The sequence below is a fragment of the Rhipicephalus microplus genome, chromosome X, assembly GCF_043290135.1.
Source record: "Rhipicephalus microplus isolate Deutch F79 chromosome X, USDA_Rmic, whole genome shotgun sequence".
NCBI lineage: Eukaryota > Metazoa > Arthropoda > Arachnida > Ixodida > Ixodidae > Rhipicephalus > Rhipicephalus microplus.
This window is the reverse complement of record NC_134710.1, coordinates 8,392,603-8,413,612: the sequence shown is the minus strand read 5'-3', so window position 1 is coordinate 8,413,612 and position 21,010 is coordinate 8,392,603. Positions and strand designations below refer to the sequence as shown.

Genomic DNA, 21,010 nt, shown 5'->3' with positions numbered 1-21,010 from the left:
AAACCGGGCAGGTGTGTTCACGTCATGGGTGGACTTCAAACGCCGGCTTCTCGAAACGTATGCGAGTCCCGATCGCCGAGAGCGAGCTGAACGTGAACTCCAGTGCCGTATGCAAATGCCAAATGAAGGCGTAGCAATGTATGTTGAGGACATGACGCGTCTTTTTCGACGAGCCGACCCTCACATGCCGAAAGAGAAGAAGGTGCGATACCTGATGCGTGGAGTGAAGGAGCAGTTGTTCAGTGGTCTTGTACGCAGCCCCACCAAGACTACGTCAGAGTTTCTTGCTGAAGCCGTCCTGATTGAAAGCACGCTTCGGCAACGGACCCAGACGTACGAGCGACAAGTGAACTTTGCTTCTGCTACGGACTACATGGGTGGTTTTGGGGCCAACGACGACTTCTTCCGAGAGCTCATACGCTCTGTAATTCGCGAAGAACTGCAGAAGTTATCTGTACCCTCGGCGGCCACTGTCAGTTCTTTGTCCGGCATCGTCCGAGATGAAGTTCAGCAGGCACTACGAGAACCGTCCTGTCAGACAGAGCCGCGGCCCCTAAATGACTTCCCTCGCATGTCGTATGCGCAAACTCTGCTCCAGCCAGCACCACCTGTGCCTCCGCTTCCCACCGCGGCCCCTGCCGTGCTTCCGGCAGATCAAACTCTGCGCCCACCTGTACCACATTTCAGTCCGCCTTATACCAAAGCCCCAGCCATGCTTCAGGCAGTCCAAGCGGGCCCGTACCTCAGTGACCACCGACCGATTCCACGAAAATCGGACGTGTGGCGGGCCCCCGATCGACGTATCCTTTGCTACCACTGTGGTGAACCTGGGCACATCTACCGACAGTGCACTTATCGAGAGCTGGGACTTCGTGGTTTTTCGGCCAACTCCCTACCTCCTAGGTTCGGCCAGCGGCCTTCAGAAATCGCTGGCTACGTTGCTCAGCAGCGCAGATCGACATCTCGGCACCACTCACGCTCTCCATCACCGCGGCGGTTCCCGCCGAATCATCGCACCTATTCGGGCATGACGCAGGGCCAGTCACCTAGCCCGCGTCGGGATCGGGAAAACTAGCCTCAGCGACCTTCAGGGGCAAGGCCGCTCAGACTAGTCATGCTCAAGACCCCCTATCGACGCGGACTGAAGGTACCGACGATACATCGACAACGACACCACCGGCTGATTGCGGAAGAGTTTCCTTAGATATTCCTGTTCTGCTAGATGGTCGTGAAGTCAGCGCCTTAGTGGACACTGGTGCGGACTATTCCATAATTAGCGAAAAGCTGGCCGCCCTTCTCAAGAAAGTAACGACGCCTTGGAACCGAACGCCGATTCGTACAGCTGGCGGGCATATCGTCACGCCACTCGGTATGTGCACGGCAAGACTGCAAGTCCGCGGTTGTACATTTGTTGCCAGTTTGAGCGTTCTCCGGCAGTGTTCTCGAGACCTCATCATTGGCATGGATTTTCTCAGGGAGCATGGTGCTATAATTGACATTCGACGACGTCTAGTCACTTTTGCGACCACAAACGCCACAACAGTTTACGCCGACCCCAGCCACTCCCGAGTGTCTCTTCGCGTCGTCGACGACGCTGTCACGTTACCACCCCGTGCAACTGTTGTGGTTCAGGTGGCGTGGGACGGAGTGATGCACGGTGAAGCAGTCGTAGAAAGCAATCACTCGCTTTTGCTGTCTCAGGATGCTTGCGTAGCGAGAAGCCTTGTCGACCTTCGTGATGATCACTGCAACGTTTTTGTCACAAACTTCAGCTACGAGCACCGGCACCTTTTTCCTGGAACTGTCATCGCCTACGCCGACCCAGTCGCCAATGTCACAGAGTGTTTTGCTTCCGAGGCCATTGGCACTGCTGAAGCGCCTTTCCGCAGCGTCGACATCAATCCAACGCTTTCTGAAGCGAACAAGCAGCGTTTGAGCGAGCTGTTGCTGGAGTTCCACACATGCTTTGCACGTTCTTCAAAGATACGTCAAACACCGATAACAAAACACCGTATTATCACCTACGACAACGCGCATCCCATACGGCAGCAGCCTTACCGTGTTTCGCCAACCAAACGGCACGCGATTCAAACGCAAGTTAAGGAAATGCTTCAGGATGGCGTGATACAGCCTTCAAGCAGCCCTTGGTCATCACCAGTCGTTCTTGTGAAAAATAAAGATGGCACGCTTCGCTTTTGTGTCGACTACAGAAAGTTGAACAATGTCACAAAGAAAGACGTGTACCCGTTGCCCAGAGTCGATGATTCTCTGGACAAGCTGCGACGCGCAAAGTATTTTTCGTCCGTCGACTTGAAGACCGGTTATTGGCAAATAGAGGTCGATGAACGTGACCGGGAAAAGACCGCTTTTGTAACGCCGGATGACCTTTATGAATTAAAAGTGCTCACTTTCGGTCTTTGTTCCGCTCCAGCCACATTCCAGCAAATGATGGACACCGTCCTGGCAGACCTCAAGTGAAAAGCTGTCTCGTCTACCTCGATGATGTCGTTGTGTTTTCAGAAACGTTTGACGAGCATCTTCGTCGCCTTCGGAATGTGCTCGAAGCCATTAGATCGGCCGATCTCACACTCAAGTCTGAGAAATGTCATTTCGGCTACGAAGAATTAAAGTTTCTTGGTCACGTCGTGAGCGCCGTTGGTGTTCGGCCTGATCCTGACAAAACTGCTGCCGTCACCGCTTTTCCACCTCCAAATGACAAGAAAAGTCTTCGACGATTTCTGGGTCTGTGCGCTTATTACCGGCGCTTTATTGAAAATTTCTCTAACATTGCGGAGCCACTATTACCCCTCACGCGTGACGACACACCATTTGTCTGGGCTGACAAACAGCAGACTGCCTTTGCGGAACTACAGCACCGGCTCTCTTTCCCTCCCGTGCTCGGCCACTTCGATGAAGATGCTGACACTGAAGTACGCACTGATGCCAGCAATATTGGTCTTGGAGCTATTTTGGTACAAAGACAAGATGGCATTGAACGGGTAATAGCCTACGCAAGTCGTACACTGTCTTGCGCAGAATCTAACTATTCCACATCAGAGAAAGAATGTCTCGCGGTCATTTGCGCAATTACAAAGTTTAGGCCATATCTCTATGGAAAACCATTTAAAGTGGTGACTGACCATCATGCTTTGTGCTGGTTGACCAATCTACGAGACCCTTCAGGAAGATTAGCACGATGGAGTCTGCGCCTTCAGGAATTTGATGTCACCATCGTGTACAAGTCAGGCAAAAAGCACGAAGACGCCGACACGCTATCACGAGCACCTCTTCAATCCGCCAGTACTAGCGCAGAAGAGGACGGCGCCTTCGTGGCAACTGTCAGCGGACCGGATCTGATGTCGCATCAACGAAATGACGCCAATCTAAGAATGATTATAGATCATTTAGAAGGTGGCACTGCGCCCATTCCTCGTCGGATGTTGCGAACGTTGCCATCATTTTGCTTACGAAATGGCGTCTTATACAAAAGGAACGCCGGTGCTGGTGACAGATCTCATCTTCTCGTCGTGCCTGAAGCCCTCCGCGATGACGTCTTATTAGCTTGCCACGACGAGCCCACATCTGGCCATCTGGGCTACTCGAGAACTATGGATGGGTGCGACAACTCTACTACTGGCCTAAAATGTCTGCCTGTGTCAAACGCAATGTGAAGGGATGCCGTGAATGCCAGCGTCGCAAGACACCACATTTAAAGCCTGCAGGCCATCTACAACCGATCGATCCACCACGTACACCGTTTGAACAAGTGGGGATGGACCTTCTAGGCCTGTTTCCTTTGTCTTCTTCTGGCAACAAATGGATTATTGTCGCAACCGATTATTTGACACGTTACGCTGAGACGAAAGCGTTGCCACGAGGGACCGCATCTGAAGTTGCCAGTTTTTTTATACATCAAATTGTGCTACGGCATGGCGCCCCGTCACATGTCATCACTGATCGAGGGACATCATTCACAGCGAAACTCTTGGATGATATCTTCAGGTTGAGTTACACAACCCATCGAAAGACCACAGCGTATCACCCTCAGAGTAATGGTTTAACAGAAAGGCTAAATAAAACGCTAGCTGACATGATCTCTCTGTACGTGGATGTGCAGCACGAAACGTGGGACGACATCCTGCCGTACGTAACATTTGCGTATAACACTGCAACGCAGGAAACTACACGCTTCACACCATTCCGGCTCGTTTATGGTCGAGATGTTAGAACTATGCTGGACGCCATGATTCCATATGAGGACATCGACAAGCTCGACCAATTAGCCCCCGACATCAATGAGTACATTCAGCGTGCTGAGGAAGCACGTCAACTGGCCCGTGTGCACATCTGAACTCAACAGTGCGCAGATGCACGGCGGTACAACACCCATCATCGAGAAGTTAATTATGAACCTGGTGACCAAGTTTGGGTTCGGACACCCATTAGGCGGCGAGGTCTCAGTGAGAAACTCTTGAGGAAGTACTTTGGAACTTACAAAGTACTCAGACGTGTGAGCGACGTGAACTACGAAGTGGTTCCAGACGGAGGCTCGCCATCATCCCAGCGCAGGTTACCACGCCCAGAGACTGTACACGTAGTCCGCCTAAAACCATACTTTACGCGCTGATGCGAATTTTCTTCTGGTGCCAGTGAACTCTTCATGTGAACAGTGAATGCCGTTTATTTCTGATTGCCGGGCACAGGACGCATTTTCTCTCGTGCACTAATTTGTTTAATCTTTCCTTATGTTACCTACTTCGACCCACTGCTGTGCACACTTTTGTTTGAGCATCGGGTCGATGCTCTCTTGGGAGGAGGAGTAATGTCACCTGGTGTTCTGTGCCAGTGAACAGTGGGTCAGTTCTGTGCTGGTGAACGAGGAAGACGAAGACGAACAACTGGCGTCCTTCTTTGTCTCTGAGATTTTGGACAGTCGCATCCCTTTGTACGTTCGTTCGAGCTCTTAGCGCGTGACAATATACACTTCACCATGGCTATAGCTCGTATTATCGGATACCTGGTATGTGTAAATGGAAACAGAGGAAATTTTCGTTGCTTATCTACTTTATACTTTCACAGCTCAATCCTTATGAAGTGACAATGTGCATTAGAAGTGTGTGTATCAAGCCTAAAGGACCAAAACACATTATGGGTGTCAAATGCAGCAAGGTAACTGTGCCAGATATTACATATTATTAGGTTATTGGGCTTTACATCAGATGATTTTTCACTGGGTTACTGAGAAATGCAGTGCCAGAATTGCGCTTTAATTTTCACAATACAGGATATGGTAACCTTAGCCTAACACCAGCAAGACGTGTTTTTTTTTCATTCACCTCTGATTAGACTTTTGCGCATTGAATTGGAATCTTATCCGTGACGTCACGCACAGCAGCTCCAAACAATGCTGCCGCCGATTCTGTACCTAGTTTAGAACTGCATTGATTGATTTGTGGGGTTTAACGTCCCAAAACCACCATTTGATTATGAGAGACGCCGTAGTGGAGGGCTCCGGAAATTTTGACCACCTGGGGTTCTTTAACGTGCACCCAAATCTGAGTGCACGGGCCTACAACATTTCCGCCTCCATCGGAAATGCAGCCGCCGCAGCCGGGAATCGAACCCGCGACCTGCTGGTCAGCAGCCGAGTACCTTAGCCACTAGACCACCGCGGCGGGGTTAGTTTAGAACTGCATTACACATGCCACGATGGATATCGAATAAGTTTACACTCATGCCATGTAAATATTTCTCAAAGTTCCAGTTACCGTGTACATTCAAAACATTCGCTTTTGAAAAGATAAGGTTTTTTATGGCTGTCTTCTGCGTGGGTGAAACCCACTGCGTGCTAGTCGCGTCTCTCTCCATCCATTCATCTAGGACGAACAAATTTCCACCCTATGAGCAGCTACCTTTTCGTGACCCCCTTTTTCCTAAAGCTGTGACTTCAGAACATAGCAATGTAGAAATTTCTGTCAAAGGAATGCAGACACGCAGCTCTGCTATGCAGAAAAATGCTACCGGCGAAACTTTTTTGCCAACCAGCACCTGCTCAGAGAGAGGGTATGGTGGGCGGCATGCCCGCAGTGACGTCACACTGTTTACAAACAGGGAGAGGTCTATATTACCATACACTCTATGACAAACACAATAACACACCCAAGGCAGCGTCGCCAACGCTTGACTAACCACGAGGGCCCCCCGACACGCAGCCCGCGGTGCCACGCACCGAGGACTCGCGCACAACTGTTCGTGGCAACCGCCACGTGCAGAAGAGACTCGCTCAATTCTCGCCCGCCACCAAGGCTTGCCTTCCGCCAGGGGTCACCGCCGGCGCTACCACTTTACCAACCATGATGATGATAGTGGTGCTCAAGGCGAACATGCCACCTACCGCCCGGTAGTTGTAACCCGAAATGCGGCTTGTGGGCGAGACACATGCGCCACACGGCGCAAACAACTTTACAGGGGGTGTCAGCACCCTTTTAACCTTTGCACCCCTCCCGATTGTCGCACTAATAATGACTATTCAATGCTGTTAGTATATTCTTTGTGCACGGATAAGTGACTATATATATATATATATATGAAGTGCTAACATAGGACCCGGAAGTAAAAGTAAAAAAAAAAAAAAAATCAAGCACGTAGGAAAAATTGTTTTGTAAAGGACTGACGTTTCGGCCGCGGGACCGGCCTTTGTCGGAGTGATGTGAACATGCGACGGTAACGCAATATAAAAAGGCCAGTAACGTATCATAGCGCTGTTAATGGCTGACAAGCGGTTGTTAAAAGTACGTGGGAAACAGTGCGCGTGATAAGACAAGAAAAAAATGAGATTACAAGCGTGCGAAGACGAAACGAATAAAAAATTATTAACAATGAGTAAAAAATTATGAAGCCACATAACGTGTGTATCACTGGCACAAACATCAATACACGTCATAGGTACAACTGCGAGCAAGTTATCGATAAACATAAACGCGGGTATAACATCTTGTCATGATCCGACAACAGCTGTCATGATCCCTGTTTCAGCTTTGTTGTCGGATCATGACAAGATGTTATACCCGCGTTTATGTTTATCGATAACTCGCTCGCAGTTGTACCTATGACGTGTATTGATGTTTGTGCCAGTGATACACACGTTATGTGGCTTCATAATTTTTTACTCATTGTTAATGATTTTTTATTCGTTTCGTCTTCGCACGCTTGTAGTCTCATTTTTTTCTTGTCTTATCACGCGCACTGCACTGTTTCCCACGTACTTTTAACAACCGCTTGTCAGCCATTAACAGCGCTATGATACGTTACTGGCTTTTTTATATTGCGTTACCGTCGCATGTTCACATCACTCTGACGAAGGCCGGTCCCGCGGCCGAAACGTCAGTCCTTTACAAAACAATTTTTCCTACATGCTTGATTTTTTTTGAACTATATATATATACACACACACACACACAAACACGAAAACCCCAATCAACCTTAATTGGCAGCCCCCCGAAACGCGTACCGGTTCGATACGTTCAGAGAACCAGCGAGATGTTAGCGCGGATCTTCAAGAAAGAAGGGGTTCGCATCGCGCACGTTGGTGTACGCTGGGCCACCTCCTCCCCCGCCCGAAAAACCGGCCAACAATAGACAGGACCCCCGGTGTCGTTTACAAAATTCTGTGCGCCGAGTGCCCCTTGTCGTATATCGGCGAGATGAAAAACCTGCCGGAACGACAGGAGCAACACGCCAACGATGTGCGGTAGTTCTACAAAGAGCGCAGCGCAGCCACCGAACATGCCGAGACGTTGGATCACCAGATCAATTTCGAAGCGACGGCCATCCTTGAAAGCGAGCCGAACTGGAGGAGAAGGTTGTTACTCGAGTCGTGGCACAGAGGACAGCCCATAACATCAACCGCTCCCTCGGAACCCTTCCCCCAGTATATAGACATGGACTGCGCTTCACGACGAGACGAGAGAGAGAGAGGTGGGGTCATTATCCACCCCGCGAGTGCTTTGAAGACGCCGCTGCTGCGTAGCCTACGCAGTCACCCCTGAGGAAGGAACCAAGTTGGTTTCGAAACGTCGAGTTTCTTCAAAGCTTTTTTTGGAGTCTAAAACATCTCCCAGTTTCATAACCAACCAGACAGACTTCTGTCGAATGTTTACATTCGACTTGTAACCTGTAGTGCAGCTCGGGACGAAGCAGTGACTTCGTTTTCGCGCCATGAGAGTGCATACAAAAGCACTGGTACTACCGCAAAAAAAAAAAAAAAAAGCACTTGACGAAACTGTCGGAAACCTTTAAACAATGTATAAACGACTGCGCTCACCCCCACGCGGCTCCTCCTCGGAGGCTTCAGTGCGCTCCGTAGGCGCCGCTTGCCGCTCATCACACTTTCCTGTTCTAGCCACTGTAACTTGACTGCATGGTGCCGATAATTCCGCTCGTACTGGACGGATTCTTAAAATTTTTTGCGGCGTCGAATTCATGAGGCAATATTCTCTTTCAGTCAATCCATTCCATGGTTACTCGAAAAAGTATTTCAGGTTCCCTTAAGAACGGGGGCCGAACGTGTTTTTTTTTTCCGGTCAGTGCGTTTTTCTAGTTGCATTCATACCTCTTTCTGACCAGAGAGATTTCCGTCCAACTATCGATTTCAAGTAGAAATTCTCCACACTAAAGCACAACAATATTAGTGGGTGCTTCTTGGCTCAGTGTATTCACCACAGGGTGTTCACAATTTGTGCAGTCAATGCTAGAAATGGAAAGAAATTGAATTCCCTGTAAGCAGCATTTCACAAAAATCAGAAAGCCTGTAAAACTATACAACTAATGAAACACGGAAGGGTTCAATACGGGGCAATTTGTGCTTTTACTGTCCTACTAATCACTGTAGGATGGCAGGCACAGCATTCACTGACACTGTGCTATGTCATGCTGGCACCACACAAGCCAAGCGAGTTTGACACAAAGCTGCGCAACAAACTCGGTTTATTACACTCCTTTTGAAGAATTGTATAATTTTATAACGAGGACAGAAAAAGAAATATGTGTGAAGAGCAGAAAAATAAGGATGCTTTGAATTCCATTAGCACAAAATGGCAGCACCACCAGTGGGCATTTCTTGAGAGTTGTCATCAAGCCATCCAACAAGAGAGGCCCAACAGTAGTGCAGAAACCTAAAGCTTTTAATGGCCAGTGCACACACAACACAGCTTCAGGCTCAACAATAATGGGGCCCATCAACAAAGTGTGCAGAGTGTTGGGCCCGGCTGCACGGAACTTGCAAAGATGTTTTTAAGTTGCCAACGCAGGGCATCCTACACAGCTCAAGGAGTTGAGAAAGCATTGCACACATCAGTTTATTAAAAGTCCATTCCTTCGACCGCATAACTCTAGTATGAAAAACCATGTAGTACAGTTACCCCAATGCGCAGTGATGAAAAAACACACAGAGCAAAGACAGAGATGTTATGTACACTGCAACTGCTTCTTTCAGCCAAGAGCTGAAACCCCTTTTCAAAATGCTATTGAAATATACAACAAAGAAAACAAAAGAAACCCAGGAGAATGGTCAAGCATGACCGGGGTTGCGCATTATATGTACAACACGCATGTTGTGGCAGCCAGACAGATGCACCAGCCTTTAGTCAAACTTACCAAAACACTCACAAGCGTGCAAGGCACACGGAAGGCTATGCACGTCCACTCTTTGCATCACTGAGTGGCCATTCACCGTGCATACAGCCACGAGGCTCATCTCTATTTGAAAACTTTTGTCTCCCGTCAAGTGCGTTATGTACAAAAGTCGGCAAAATGGCAAGCATGCCGACCGCAGGACAGGTCGGGAAGAGTGCGCTGCTTGAAACCGGGCACTGTGTAAAAAAGAGGCTTGGCAGGCTGCTACAGCAGGACGCCGGGTCCTGCCGGCGGTGCTCCATGTGGCAACTTGGTTCCTTAAACCTGCAAACACGAGCATCTACTTTATGCGACTAAGAAAAAGTGAGAAGATTTACATGAATTGAAGCTCTTACATTATTATATCTGTTTTTATTACACCACATTTTATAGTGCACTGTTGTATATTGCCACATTCCTTCCTTTGCCGAGTCCTTTGTGTGCGCTACCATATATCATCATGTTCATTCCTACGTTGTGTTACTACCCCGCTGCACTGTTCGAGAAGCTTCAGGACTGTAGTAGATCATTTTGTTACACCCACTTCGCGAACATTACAGATTGTTCTGGAACCTACGTGGGCACTAGCGATAATGCTAGAACATTTGACGGCACGTGTATGAATGCTGACCCGCTTCAATGCTTGTCAGTTGATCGACGGCTGACGCTCTGTTCGGCGCTGTCAGTTGTCGCTGAGTTACTGTAATCTGACTTTTCGTTTACCGGCCACAAGTTCGATCCAATAAACCATTTTCATTTGAACATCCAGCCTGCTACCTTTCGTCCATGTCACGACCCCGTGACAACATATCATAACTTTTCTGAAGGCAATACCATATTTAAAGAGTGGTTCGACTGGTGACTTGCTGCAAGCCATGTAAAAGTATAATTATTCTTTACTTGAAATGGACATAACTAAAAATGAACTTGTACTATATTTCTAGCTTGAGATTTTATTCTATTCATGCAAAAACAGAGCACCAATGACGTAAGGACAAACAAATAATTCGTAACTTAATTAGAATTACCAGCTATTACTAATATGAAAAATCTGTAAACAGGGGTTGTGTGTCAAGCCCACGTTTCCGACAAGCAGACTTGTCTTCCTCAAGTCTATAACAGAAGTGTTCTGTTCCAGCCTTGAGGAAGACAAGTCTGCTTGTTCAAACCTCGTTCTGTTCTAGGCTAGAGGAAGATTAGTCTGCTTGTCAAAACATCAGCTCGACACAACCCTTGTTTGCAGATTTTTCATTGCAAGCTTGCATCTTCTCCTGCCCACAGTTTTTTGGATAGTTACTATTATAGCATACATAAATTAACATATTATGACATTATTTTTGTTGAAATAGACTATTGAGTGCCTTGCTAACGTAACGATTTGACACATTTGCAGACAATTCTTCATAGGTGGCGCCTGAAAGTGTTGACGCGAAACGAGAGAGTTCCCTGAAAAACTGTTCCACAGCTCAATTCACCTTCGAAAACGAACCTTTATGCACAAGTCACTTTGTTCAATGCAAGCAGAAACTAATTATGTTGCCTAAAACAACAGCCATATAGAAGCTGTGTGCTGTGGTATAACACGGAAACATAAAAATCACATATATTTTTCTGTTACTATGGGTTCCCCACAGAAATTAAAGATGACATGCTGGACAGTTAAAAACAAATGCCACCCGCCAATGCTGCAGCAGTTCGTATATTAAATGCAGAACCAAAGGTGCCATTCCCCCAATTCGGTCATTTGGGACAGTTGCATGGCTCCTCTGGAAAGCTGCTGTGGTCTTTCAAGGCAGACCCACAGTCCTTTGTTACTGTTCTTTTCTCATGATGGCGTTAGGGCTATTACAGGACACTTATCTACATGCCCCTACAACAAGTTGGCCGGCATGTACATCAAGAGCTTCCAATTACTTGAGATCAATGCAGAAGGATCTGTTTAGAATAAATTCATGCTCAACAGTGATTGTTCAGTGGCTATTAGTTCCTTATACAGGTGACCTAACAAGCAGAACTCCCATGGTTTCCGAGTTAAACGATAGCCTTTCAAGCATGAAGAAACAGTATGTGCATAATTCCAGCAGGCAGTACTACCGTATTTACTCGCATAATCCTCACACTTTTTTTGCCGGAAAACCGATGGAAAGTTGGGGGGTGCGAGAATTACGTGGGAAAAACTTTCCACGAAAACGTACAGAGCGAAAAAGAAAACGAAGTGGCCGCAAAACGGGATTCTCACACCAGGAACTAACAGCAAGCTTTAAGAAGTACTAATTAAAAGTTACCATCAATCCATGTTTTAGGCACACGGCAGGCCCAACGCGTCTTGGTGGCAGCTTGGGCAAGTTGGTATCGCATGACGATAGTTATAGCGCGAGAACAAATCGACGACACAGAGACAAGAAGGATACAAAGGACACGAGCGCTCGTGCCCTTCTTGTCTCTGTGTTGTCGTTTTGTTCTTGCGCTATAAGTAGCGTCTTGGTGGTCCTTCTTGTCTCTGTGTTGTCGTTTTGTTCTTGCGCTATAACTAGCGTCTTGGTGGCTTTCAGCTGCCGTCACCAGTAGCAAACACAAAACTCGTAGACTCCAAAGGGCCTACCGGCGGCCCTGTTGCCGTTGTTTAGTGCATGATCTATCACTTTCAACTTGAAAGCAGCTGTGTAGCTTCAGTATCGCCTCATAATGTGACAAGATTACCGACACAACATACAAAACACGTTGCAACGCGCACTGGCCACTTCGGCTTGACTTGGATTGGATGAAATCTCCATGCACTAGTACGCTTCATGGTTAAGAGATGGCGCCAGATGACGCGTGCTATCATCATCAGTGGCTGGAACGAGCAGACGACATTATTGCGGCAGTTTTCGGGGGTGTGATAATTACTCGAAGAAAAAAAGAAATCGTATTTTGTTGGGCGATGTGGGGGTGCGAGAATTATGCGAGTGCGAGGATTACGCTAGTAAATACGGTAATATGCTGGATATACAGCACAGACCGTCTATGAAGTGAAGTTGTGAACATTTGTGCCACTATAACCACAACTGTCCTTTTCAAAGGCATGTGCACAACATGCTGATCAATTAATTAGTTGTACTTATACGAAAATCGAGATATGAGACATCTGTTGATAGTTCCAAATGTCCAAAGTCCAAAGACCTGCATTGCCAACAAAATGCAGGAAGAAGATAACAAAACAATGCGCTATCATTTAAAGTTGCCAAGTAATTTCTCAGAACTCCATGGTTATGTAGACTGCTCAGTGAAAAAAACGCTGCACAGAAACTACATGGAATATTGACAGAAATCCTGCACACTGTATGGTACCCCGTCAAGTTGCGAAGTGCGCATGCGATGTGAAAACATAAAGCTGCAGCTTTAGTGTGTTGCTCACTTTTGTTTTATTTATTTATTTTATTTAGTATGTACTGCAGTGTGGAGACCAAGCATGAGAGGTGAAAAAAAAAGGAAACCCAGTGAAAACAAAGTTAGCAGGTTATACAACAAGTTTTCTAACTATCTGACACTACACCAGGCCCCGGACACTCAGTGCTAGTTTCAGGTTCAAGCAACATGCACGCTCGTAGCAGTTGCTGGGCATCCTAAGATCCGGTTGAACTAAGTGAGATTGTTGTGAATGTTCGTACTTATTGGCTTTCACAAGTTTTGTAAAGAACTGTAAAGAGCTTCTCCTTTGTTTATATATCTTTTCTTATTCCATTTGTTAATTTTAAAACAGGCGAAGCGCGGGAAGTGATAGACTTGAGTTCATAGTGCTTGCCTCCGCTCCTTCTCACCCCTCGCTCAGCGATAGTAGAAGTTGGATCGCGCTCAGTTATCTCGCTCGGTGGAAGCGCGGCAACTACGGGAAAGATAAAGGCAGCAAGTTGTGGCGGGCACAGAATGGAAACCACAGTGAGCTACACCGAACAAGTCAAACATGCATTCGTCAGAGATGGCTTGATCGGGTAACACAAGTTTTCCGCTGCGGTGCAGTGTGCTAGCCCGGGGATTTCTAAATTTGCAAAGGTTTCTCAACGTTTTCAAGGCAACGAATGAGCACAAGAATTTGGACCCATTATTTGAGCAGGTATTGATTTTGCATGAGTACATGAGTAAACCCAGTTTTCTGCAAGCCTGGCCGGACTGACAGAAGTGCAGTGTCGCTTGACTAATAAGTCAAGCCAAGCTGCTGTCGGAAAAATGCGTTTATTGAAAGGCTTCAATTTGAGTTGGCTTGACTACATAGTTTTAGCTTTTCAGTTTTTAGCTTTTTTTAATTTTTGGCGTGTAGTTCAAATGGTGTCAAATAATTATAGGCTGCCTTATTTTTTTTTACTGCAACATAGACTTGCCCTAAAGGCATAATATTCTTTTTTGCATGTATGTGTACTAAATGAGCGCTGTTAGGCTACTTCCTTCTCGTGAAATTCTTGTACCTGTGGCTTGAAAATTTGTGAGTGTTTACTTCTAATACTGCCATTCAAATACAAGTGATGGACCAAATGCTTCTAATATTTATTACAGAGAATGCCAATTGAGCTAACATTCTGACAAGTGAACTTTTCTTCATCAAAGCAATGCTGTTGCCCAAACTAGTTCCAAGTCAGCCTGCAGAAACACTGTTTTCAGTGATGTTCTTTCTCTCTCCATGTCTCTGAACTTCAGTTTTGTTTGGTAGTCAAGTTCTATAAGAAAACTATGCGCGCCATAAGAACAAACGTGATTGCGTCAAATACGACGTGTTCAACTCGCGGTTGTTAATAGTTTTTGCATTGGTTCAGATATTCTGGGTTCAATGTTTGCTCATTACGCGCGAATGTCAGTTGTAAGTTAAAGCTGCTTTTATTGATTGACACTTTCACACTACATGTATGTCTGTTTTTGTACAAAACGTGCAATAAAAAACTTCATTTCATTTGCGCATATCAACTTTCGTCTTACTAAGAAATTCATCCGCTTAACTTTCGCCTCTTCAAAACACATGAAAAAAATAAAAAAAAAAACATTAACAAAATTGTATGAGTGGCCGCACCAAGTGGCCAGTGGACCTGAAAGAAGGCACGAGCGCATGAGCGCTTGCATGCGAAGTAGGAAAGGAGGGCTTTTGCAGCAACCCTCCTCTCATTTTTCGTCCTTTCCCTCTATTTGATGACCTGAGCAGTGACGCCATGAAATAAATTTTCTGTTCGTGACTTTTTTTAATAGGATGCCCGGCAACTGCCAGTGATAAAACAGGGTTCGTACAGGTTTCCAAAGTGCAAATTCAAGGATATTCAAGGACTTTTCAGGGCCTGCTGAAAGTTTTTCAAGGACTCAAAGCGGCACGCTAAGTTGGAATTTTTCACTCTAAAATTTTCAAAAATGACCAGTTTTATTGCACTTACAATAAATATATGAATATCGCAATTATATAAAAAAGAGTCTTGATAACTTCTCGCACCGCCCCCCACACTCTTCATAGGGAGAGGGCACGATGCCATGTCGGAAAGTTACGTGCTAATGGGCTTCGACGCTCATGTGTTGAACCCCATCATTGAAGACCGAAGCTGCACGCTCTTTGCTGCGAGCTTTAATTATAGCTCCAATAAGCACGACACACGCACCAAGATTCATTTATTCTCGTTATATAATTTGTCGCCTTTTTGATATAGATAATTTTCAGTTTCTGTTTGTGGCGACCGAGTTGGGCAGGTACTAAGCAGTGTAGCTGTCTTAGTCACGTGATCACAAAGCTTTGCTTGCGTTATGCCAAGTATTGTCAGCTCTCATACACATGCGCCACACAAGCAGCTGCAAAACAAACATGCCACTACCTGCAGCAACTGCGATACTTTGCCAGTATGTACGGGGCAGATGTCCGGAGGTCACTCAGCTGACTACAAATCTGGCGTGAAGTCCCTAGAACTTTCGTTGCCCTTCCTATAGAGCTACGTCAGTGTTGGATGCACTCACAATGGGCCTAGGTACACTTGGGAAGTGACTTAAAATTTATTCTTAAACTCGCACGGCGCTTGCCATGAAATTTGATGGCACCACCCCATCAAGAGTGTCGACTTGTGCACAGTTGACACTCGCAGCTTGTTGCTTAACAACCAAGAAGTAACAACTGTGACAGTGGTTAATTTACACTATGCATACATGTGTGTTTCTTTCTAGCACCCTTCTTTGTTTGCTTGCCCTTCTTCGTGTGACATTCAAATTTCTTGCTATCACATTCGCTGCTTCACCCTCGCCACAAACTTTTTTTTCACTTGCACTTTTGCAAAATGGGACCCGCGCCGCATTACTGCTTTAGAAATGGGGAGTTTGACAGGTTGACACGCCGATGTACCACATTTAGGAGGTCGTGATGTCAATATGAGAGTGCACTGCTCAGGAAATGCAAGAATTTTCAAGGATGGCAGAAAATTCCAGGACTTTCAAGGGCCATGAAAATGCATTTTTCAAATATAAGGGTTTTTTAAAGATTTCAAGGACCAGTACGAACCCCGTAAAAGCAGCGCTGCCACTGCGTATCATCATGCGAGAGCGAATACAGAGGAGGTATAGGGTGTTTCCACCCCCTGCTACAACTGCAAAACCAAAGACATACTAAGTAGGGCTAATTAAATATACACTACTAGAAAACATGCTTCCCTCCTTTCCAAATGCAGCCACCACAGAGAGTTACTATGACCATAGAGAGTTTCTGACTTAGATGTGATCATTCGAGTCAACCGCAAGCCTTTCTTGTACTTGCAGCGTAACAGCTGGTGGATTGATTGATTGATATGTGGGGTTTAACGTCCCAAAACCACAATAAGATTATGAAAGATGCCATAGTGGAGGGTCCCAGAAATTTCGACCACCTGGGGTTCTTTAATGTGTACCCAAATCTGAGCACACGGGCCTACAGCATTTCTGCCTGCATCGAAAATGCAGCCGCCTCTGCCACAGGGATTTGATCCCATGACCTGTGAGTCAGCATCCGAGGAGGGGCAACAGCTGGTGGTCGATTATTAATTTTCCATATTTGCAATCAATGTTGCAAAATTTTCAGTAGATGTGAGTGAGCGCCCTATTGCTGATAGCTATGTATTTTTCCTCCGTACTTTTGATCTGAATCTATTCGTCACTTTTTCGCTCTCATGTAAATAGTATGACGGAAAGACTGAAACGCCCGAACAGCCTTCTTGTTTCTTTTGATCACACCATTTCTGCTATATTAAACTCGTACTTACCACCTTACCAAATATTCAGTCCTACTTTTTCTCTGTTCTCCTATAATATTCCTGGATATTTCAAATGGAGACATTGCTCAGCAAAGGAACGCAGTGAGCGTAATATTAACACGTGTTTCACATTTTGTCACAAAGACAAAATTTATCTTAGTTGCACAGTGCAATCACTCAGGAAGCTAATGATATGCCTGCTTAACATTTACAACTAGAGAGTTTAATTTTCCTAGGAATTCAGACTATAATAATCTCGCCTTACAAAACTGCTATCCCTTTCATATGGTCCTCATAATACCAAGACTGAATACCAAGACTAAGGACCTTAAATTACAAAAAAAAAAAAAAAAACACATCAGTTCGCCTATATTGTCAGTTTTTACAGCGCTTCTAGTTGAAAGAGCGTGATCACTTAATAATGCCTCTAATCAGACCGCATAATGCCAATTCCAGAGTCTTACAAAAATCCCTAGATTCAACAAAAAAAGAAACCAAATCCCTGAAGGATTTTAAAATCCATAGATCTAGGGATAAATTCCTAGGGTTGGCATTGCTGCTGCCGGCACTCGGCTTCCCGAGCCTGTTTTCATAACCGTACTCCACTATCGGCCCAGCGAAGATGAGCTCTCGCACGTTTACACTGTTTACACTCTGCGATAGTTGTCCATGGCCAACTTATGTGGAGTCTTTCTACAGCAAGCGTGCTCTGCGCCATGGCAGTGACGAGATGGACGACGTCACTTTGAATGCAGCCAATGGCACACTTGGTTTAGGACACCTAGAAAGACATAACTGATATCACAGCCAATGGAGACCACTCTCCACTCTGACATCAATGCCGAACGGTTTAGGGATATGCAGGCGATGCTGGGCCCTGTGCGAGGCTTGCACATTGCTCAGTGTACATAGTTCGCGATTCGAGACAGTTGTGTCAGCATGGCGTCGAGGAAGTTCAAGCTTTTGTCGATTAAGGAGAAGCTGAATATCCTTGCGGTCGTCGACAGGAACCCGAAGAGGAAGCGAATCGACATAGCAGACACACTTGGACTGCCAGTGTCTACTGTCAATACCGTGGGGTCAAGCGGAAAGATATCGAGACCAAGGCCTTGGTATTCAGTGGCGCAACAAAGTAAGCACGTGGAGCTTGCCATGGGGAGTTGGAAGCAAGCATGAGCCTCTAGAATTGACTTTGATGGCAGTGTGCAGTTGTTTCAAGAAGTGCTGCTTTCGGCAGCATCGTGCATAAGAGGATACAGAGCACAGCAAAGACGACCATGTGGCGTGCGCGTCTGACATCGATGACGACATCGATGAGGAGTTCCTCTCCACCGGCGCGCCGACGCACTCTGCACCGAGTTTGCCTCTATAGACGACAACGTCCCGACTTGCGAGTTGCAAAGTGTTGCTGAGGTTGTCGCGGAGGTGGTGTGGCGCGACGCAGCGGAGGATGTGGGGGACGAGGCACCGAAAGACATTGGCGAGAACTAAAGCGTGCGCCCATTGGCTAACTTCGCCAAAGCCCTTGCAAGACTGAAAGCTTTGAAAAGCTTCTTTTGCAGGGAAATCAATGAAAATGCAGACAAGGGTCTGCAACGTGTGCAAAATGAGCTTTTCTTGTTCAAGGGTGAGAGGCAGTAGCAGGAAATTGCAATGTTTTTCTGAGAAATAAATGTTTTCTTTCTCTTACACCTCTATATGAACTTGTCAGCCTCATTTTTTGCTGGGCTCGGAACTTACAATTATTTTTCGCATTTTTTTTTCTCCGTAAAACATATCAACGAGGTTTTACTGTATACTGGCTAGTGTGCGGCCTAGTGTGCGTTCATATGGGAGGAGGTGCCAGTGCCAGTGCCAGCGATGCCTTCCAACCTTGGCCGGCAGGCAGAAATGCTTGTTGCCGGGTTTTCAACACGCATGTTTGTTGTAGGGTTTTTAACACGCGCCGGTGTATGTTAGTGCTTGTCTGTTATGTATGTTAGTGCATGTCTGGAGTTGTCGTGATGCCGTTTGTGCTGCTTTTATCGTGTTCATGCTGTGCTTCGTGTACGCATGTGTAAATTATTTTTTATTTATCTATGCATATGAAAAAGCGCGAGAAGGCAGGCTACGTTAGAGACAGCTATCCCAACATCATGGTAGTAATATACAAGATGCACACAAAGATAAAAATAAAATGAATAAAGGAAGAAAAATAATCAAAGGCATTCTGTACACTCGCCCAAATCTTTAAGTATCGTGCGCAGCAGCGATTTTTCGCCTGTCAGCTCTACATGATGGAATGAAGTTCCAGAAAATTGTTTTGTGGGCACGTGGTATGTAGACATGCATGTGCCATCATCCTGTTTGGAACATAATTCAGTCATACAGTGAATAAATGCAGCAAAAATTGCCACTCGCACTTGATAGTTAAAGATTTGGGCTATTGTAGATACTATATAACCTAAAAGACATATGACACATGAGAACAGTCTACAAGCATAGTCTAGTTGATACAACCTGGTCACATCCCGAATAGAGTCCGTACAGGAACTTTTTTAGATGCAAAGCAGCTTTTTGACTAGCCGTGTAACGCTGTTCCATGCGTTTGCACAAACCCCCTTGCCGCAAGCTTGGAGCGGTGCCAAGTAAGTCAAGTCGCAGCAGCGAATTGACGTCACTCTTGCCCTCACCCACAGCAGCTGCCGGCTTCTCTGCCCGCAACGCTCGACCACACATCGATTGGGAACACTAGAAAGATCTAGTTGCGCATCCGCAGCAGCTGTACAGGCGCGGCCTGCAACTGAAAATGGCTAGCAGGCTGCGTCCATACGGCTGCTGCGGACGCTCGACAAAATCTTGTTTATCTGTGATGAAACTTACACGAAACCCAAGTCGCCTCCAGTGTCTGCGTTAAAAAAAAAAAAGGTGTTTACTTGAGTAATGGCTACATCAAGTTTCGCTTCAAACAATTCTTCCAGAACCCGCATTGACGCCCGTTTCAATTGGGTCAACGTCGTGCGCACCCCAGCTGCTTCGCATCCCATCAGGGTTCCTTCGGGGAGGTGGTCAATTTTTTATGCTCTCACATCTTGACTATGAGTCTCGATGCTAGGATCCAGGGGCAACAAGTACTATAAACAGTTAATTGAATTTGTGCCCATCAAAAAATCATAGGTCGCTTACTGCACGCATTTGATTACTAGGATGTGGCTATAGTCCAAGCCCTTTGCCGATTGTGAAAAGTGATATTTTGCGTTGCCAGCTGGTAAACAGCGCAATAAAAAAAGTATATCTGCAAAAAAAAAAAATCAAAACAAGGAAAACAAGGAAAAAGTGCCCGATGCGCTCAGCCACAGTGGTGACAGCTTAGATGACTTCAATGTTGCGTAGTGCAGTTAGCTTCCAAGCTATATTTTCTGTTGAAATTTGGTAGATTACATATGCATGTTCATAGGAGTTGACTAATATTTTGTGTCAGTACTCTTTTAGTCTGATTTAGTATTTGGTTCGTAAGCTACTTGGTATTCATACACACTTATTTAATGCAAACATGTACTCAGCAGCTGCAAAAGTGAAATGACTACCGCACGATGCATACTGCACAGATTTGTAGTGCACTTTGTAGCACAGAGCAGGGGCAGCATCAGGATTTGTTTTATTGGGCTAGGAAGGCATTCATGACATGCGAGGTCCTTCAGGGGGTCAGACAGGATGAGAACTTATGCACTCTGTTTCGAATATGCTTGCTCCTGGGCAACGAGAGTGCACAAGGAAACTATAGCAGAGCAGCTGCCCCTGGCACAAAGGTTACACAACTAGAGTATATAGCCAAATCACTGAAGCTCATGATTAAAGAATCAACTTACCTAAACTCACTATGAGTCAGACATAAAGTTCACCTGGCTTTTCAGCTCTTCCAGCTCCTTAATAAGTTGTCGTAAAAATAGGGACCTGCAAAGAAAACAAACCTCAACTATACTGCCAAGCGTATTTCTGGGTTTTCACAGTACTACAACTTGATTGCATTCATGCCTTCCTGTGCGAAGTCATGATGAATGACTTCAAAGGCTGGCAATCCAAAAGTAAAATAAAAAAACCACAAGAGGAAGGGGAAAAAACCGTAAATGGGGTTGTGTGCG

The 21,010-nt window shown here is 45.9% G+C and overlaps 1 protein-coding gene across 3 annotated transcripts in view; it reads right to left on the bottom strand.

The window, feature by feature from the left end:
- Positions 1–9,611: 9,611 nt before the first annotated feature.
- The window catches only part of LOC119175641 (WW domain-containing adapter protein with coiled-coil), a 239,138-nt gene continuing 227,739 nt past the window's right edge, over positions 9,612–21,010 (bottom strand). For all 3 annotated transcript variants that reach the window (XM_037426555.2, XM_037426557.2, XM_037426556.2), the window contains 2 exons: positions 20,738–20,822; positions 9,612–9,957 (listed from right to left, as the gene is read on the bottom strand). In XM_037426555.2, coding sequence (XP_037282452.1) covers positions 20,747–20,822 — 76 coding nt within the window. In that variant the 3' untranslated portion in view covers positions 9,612–9,957; positions 20,738–20,746. The remainder of the gene's footprint in view (positions 9,958–20,737; positions 20,823–21,010) is intronic.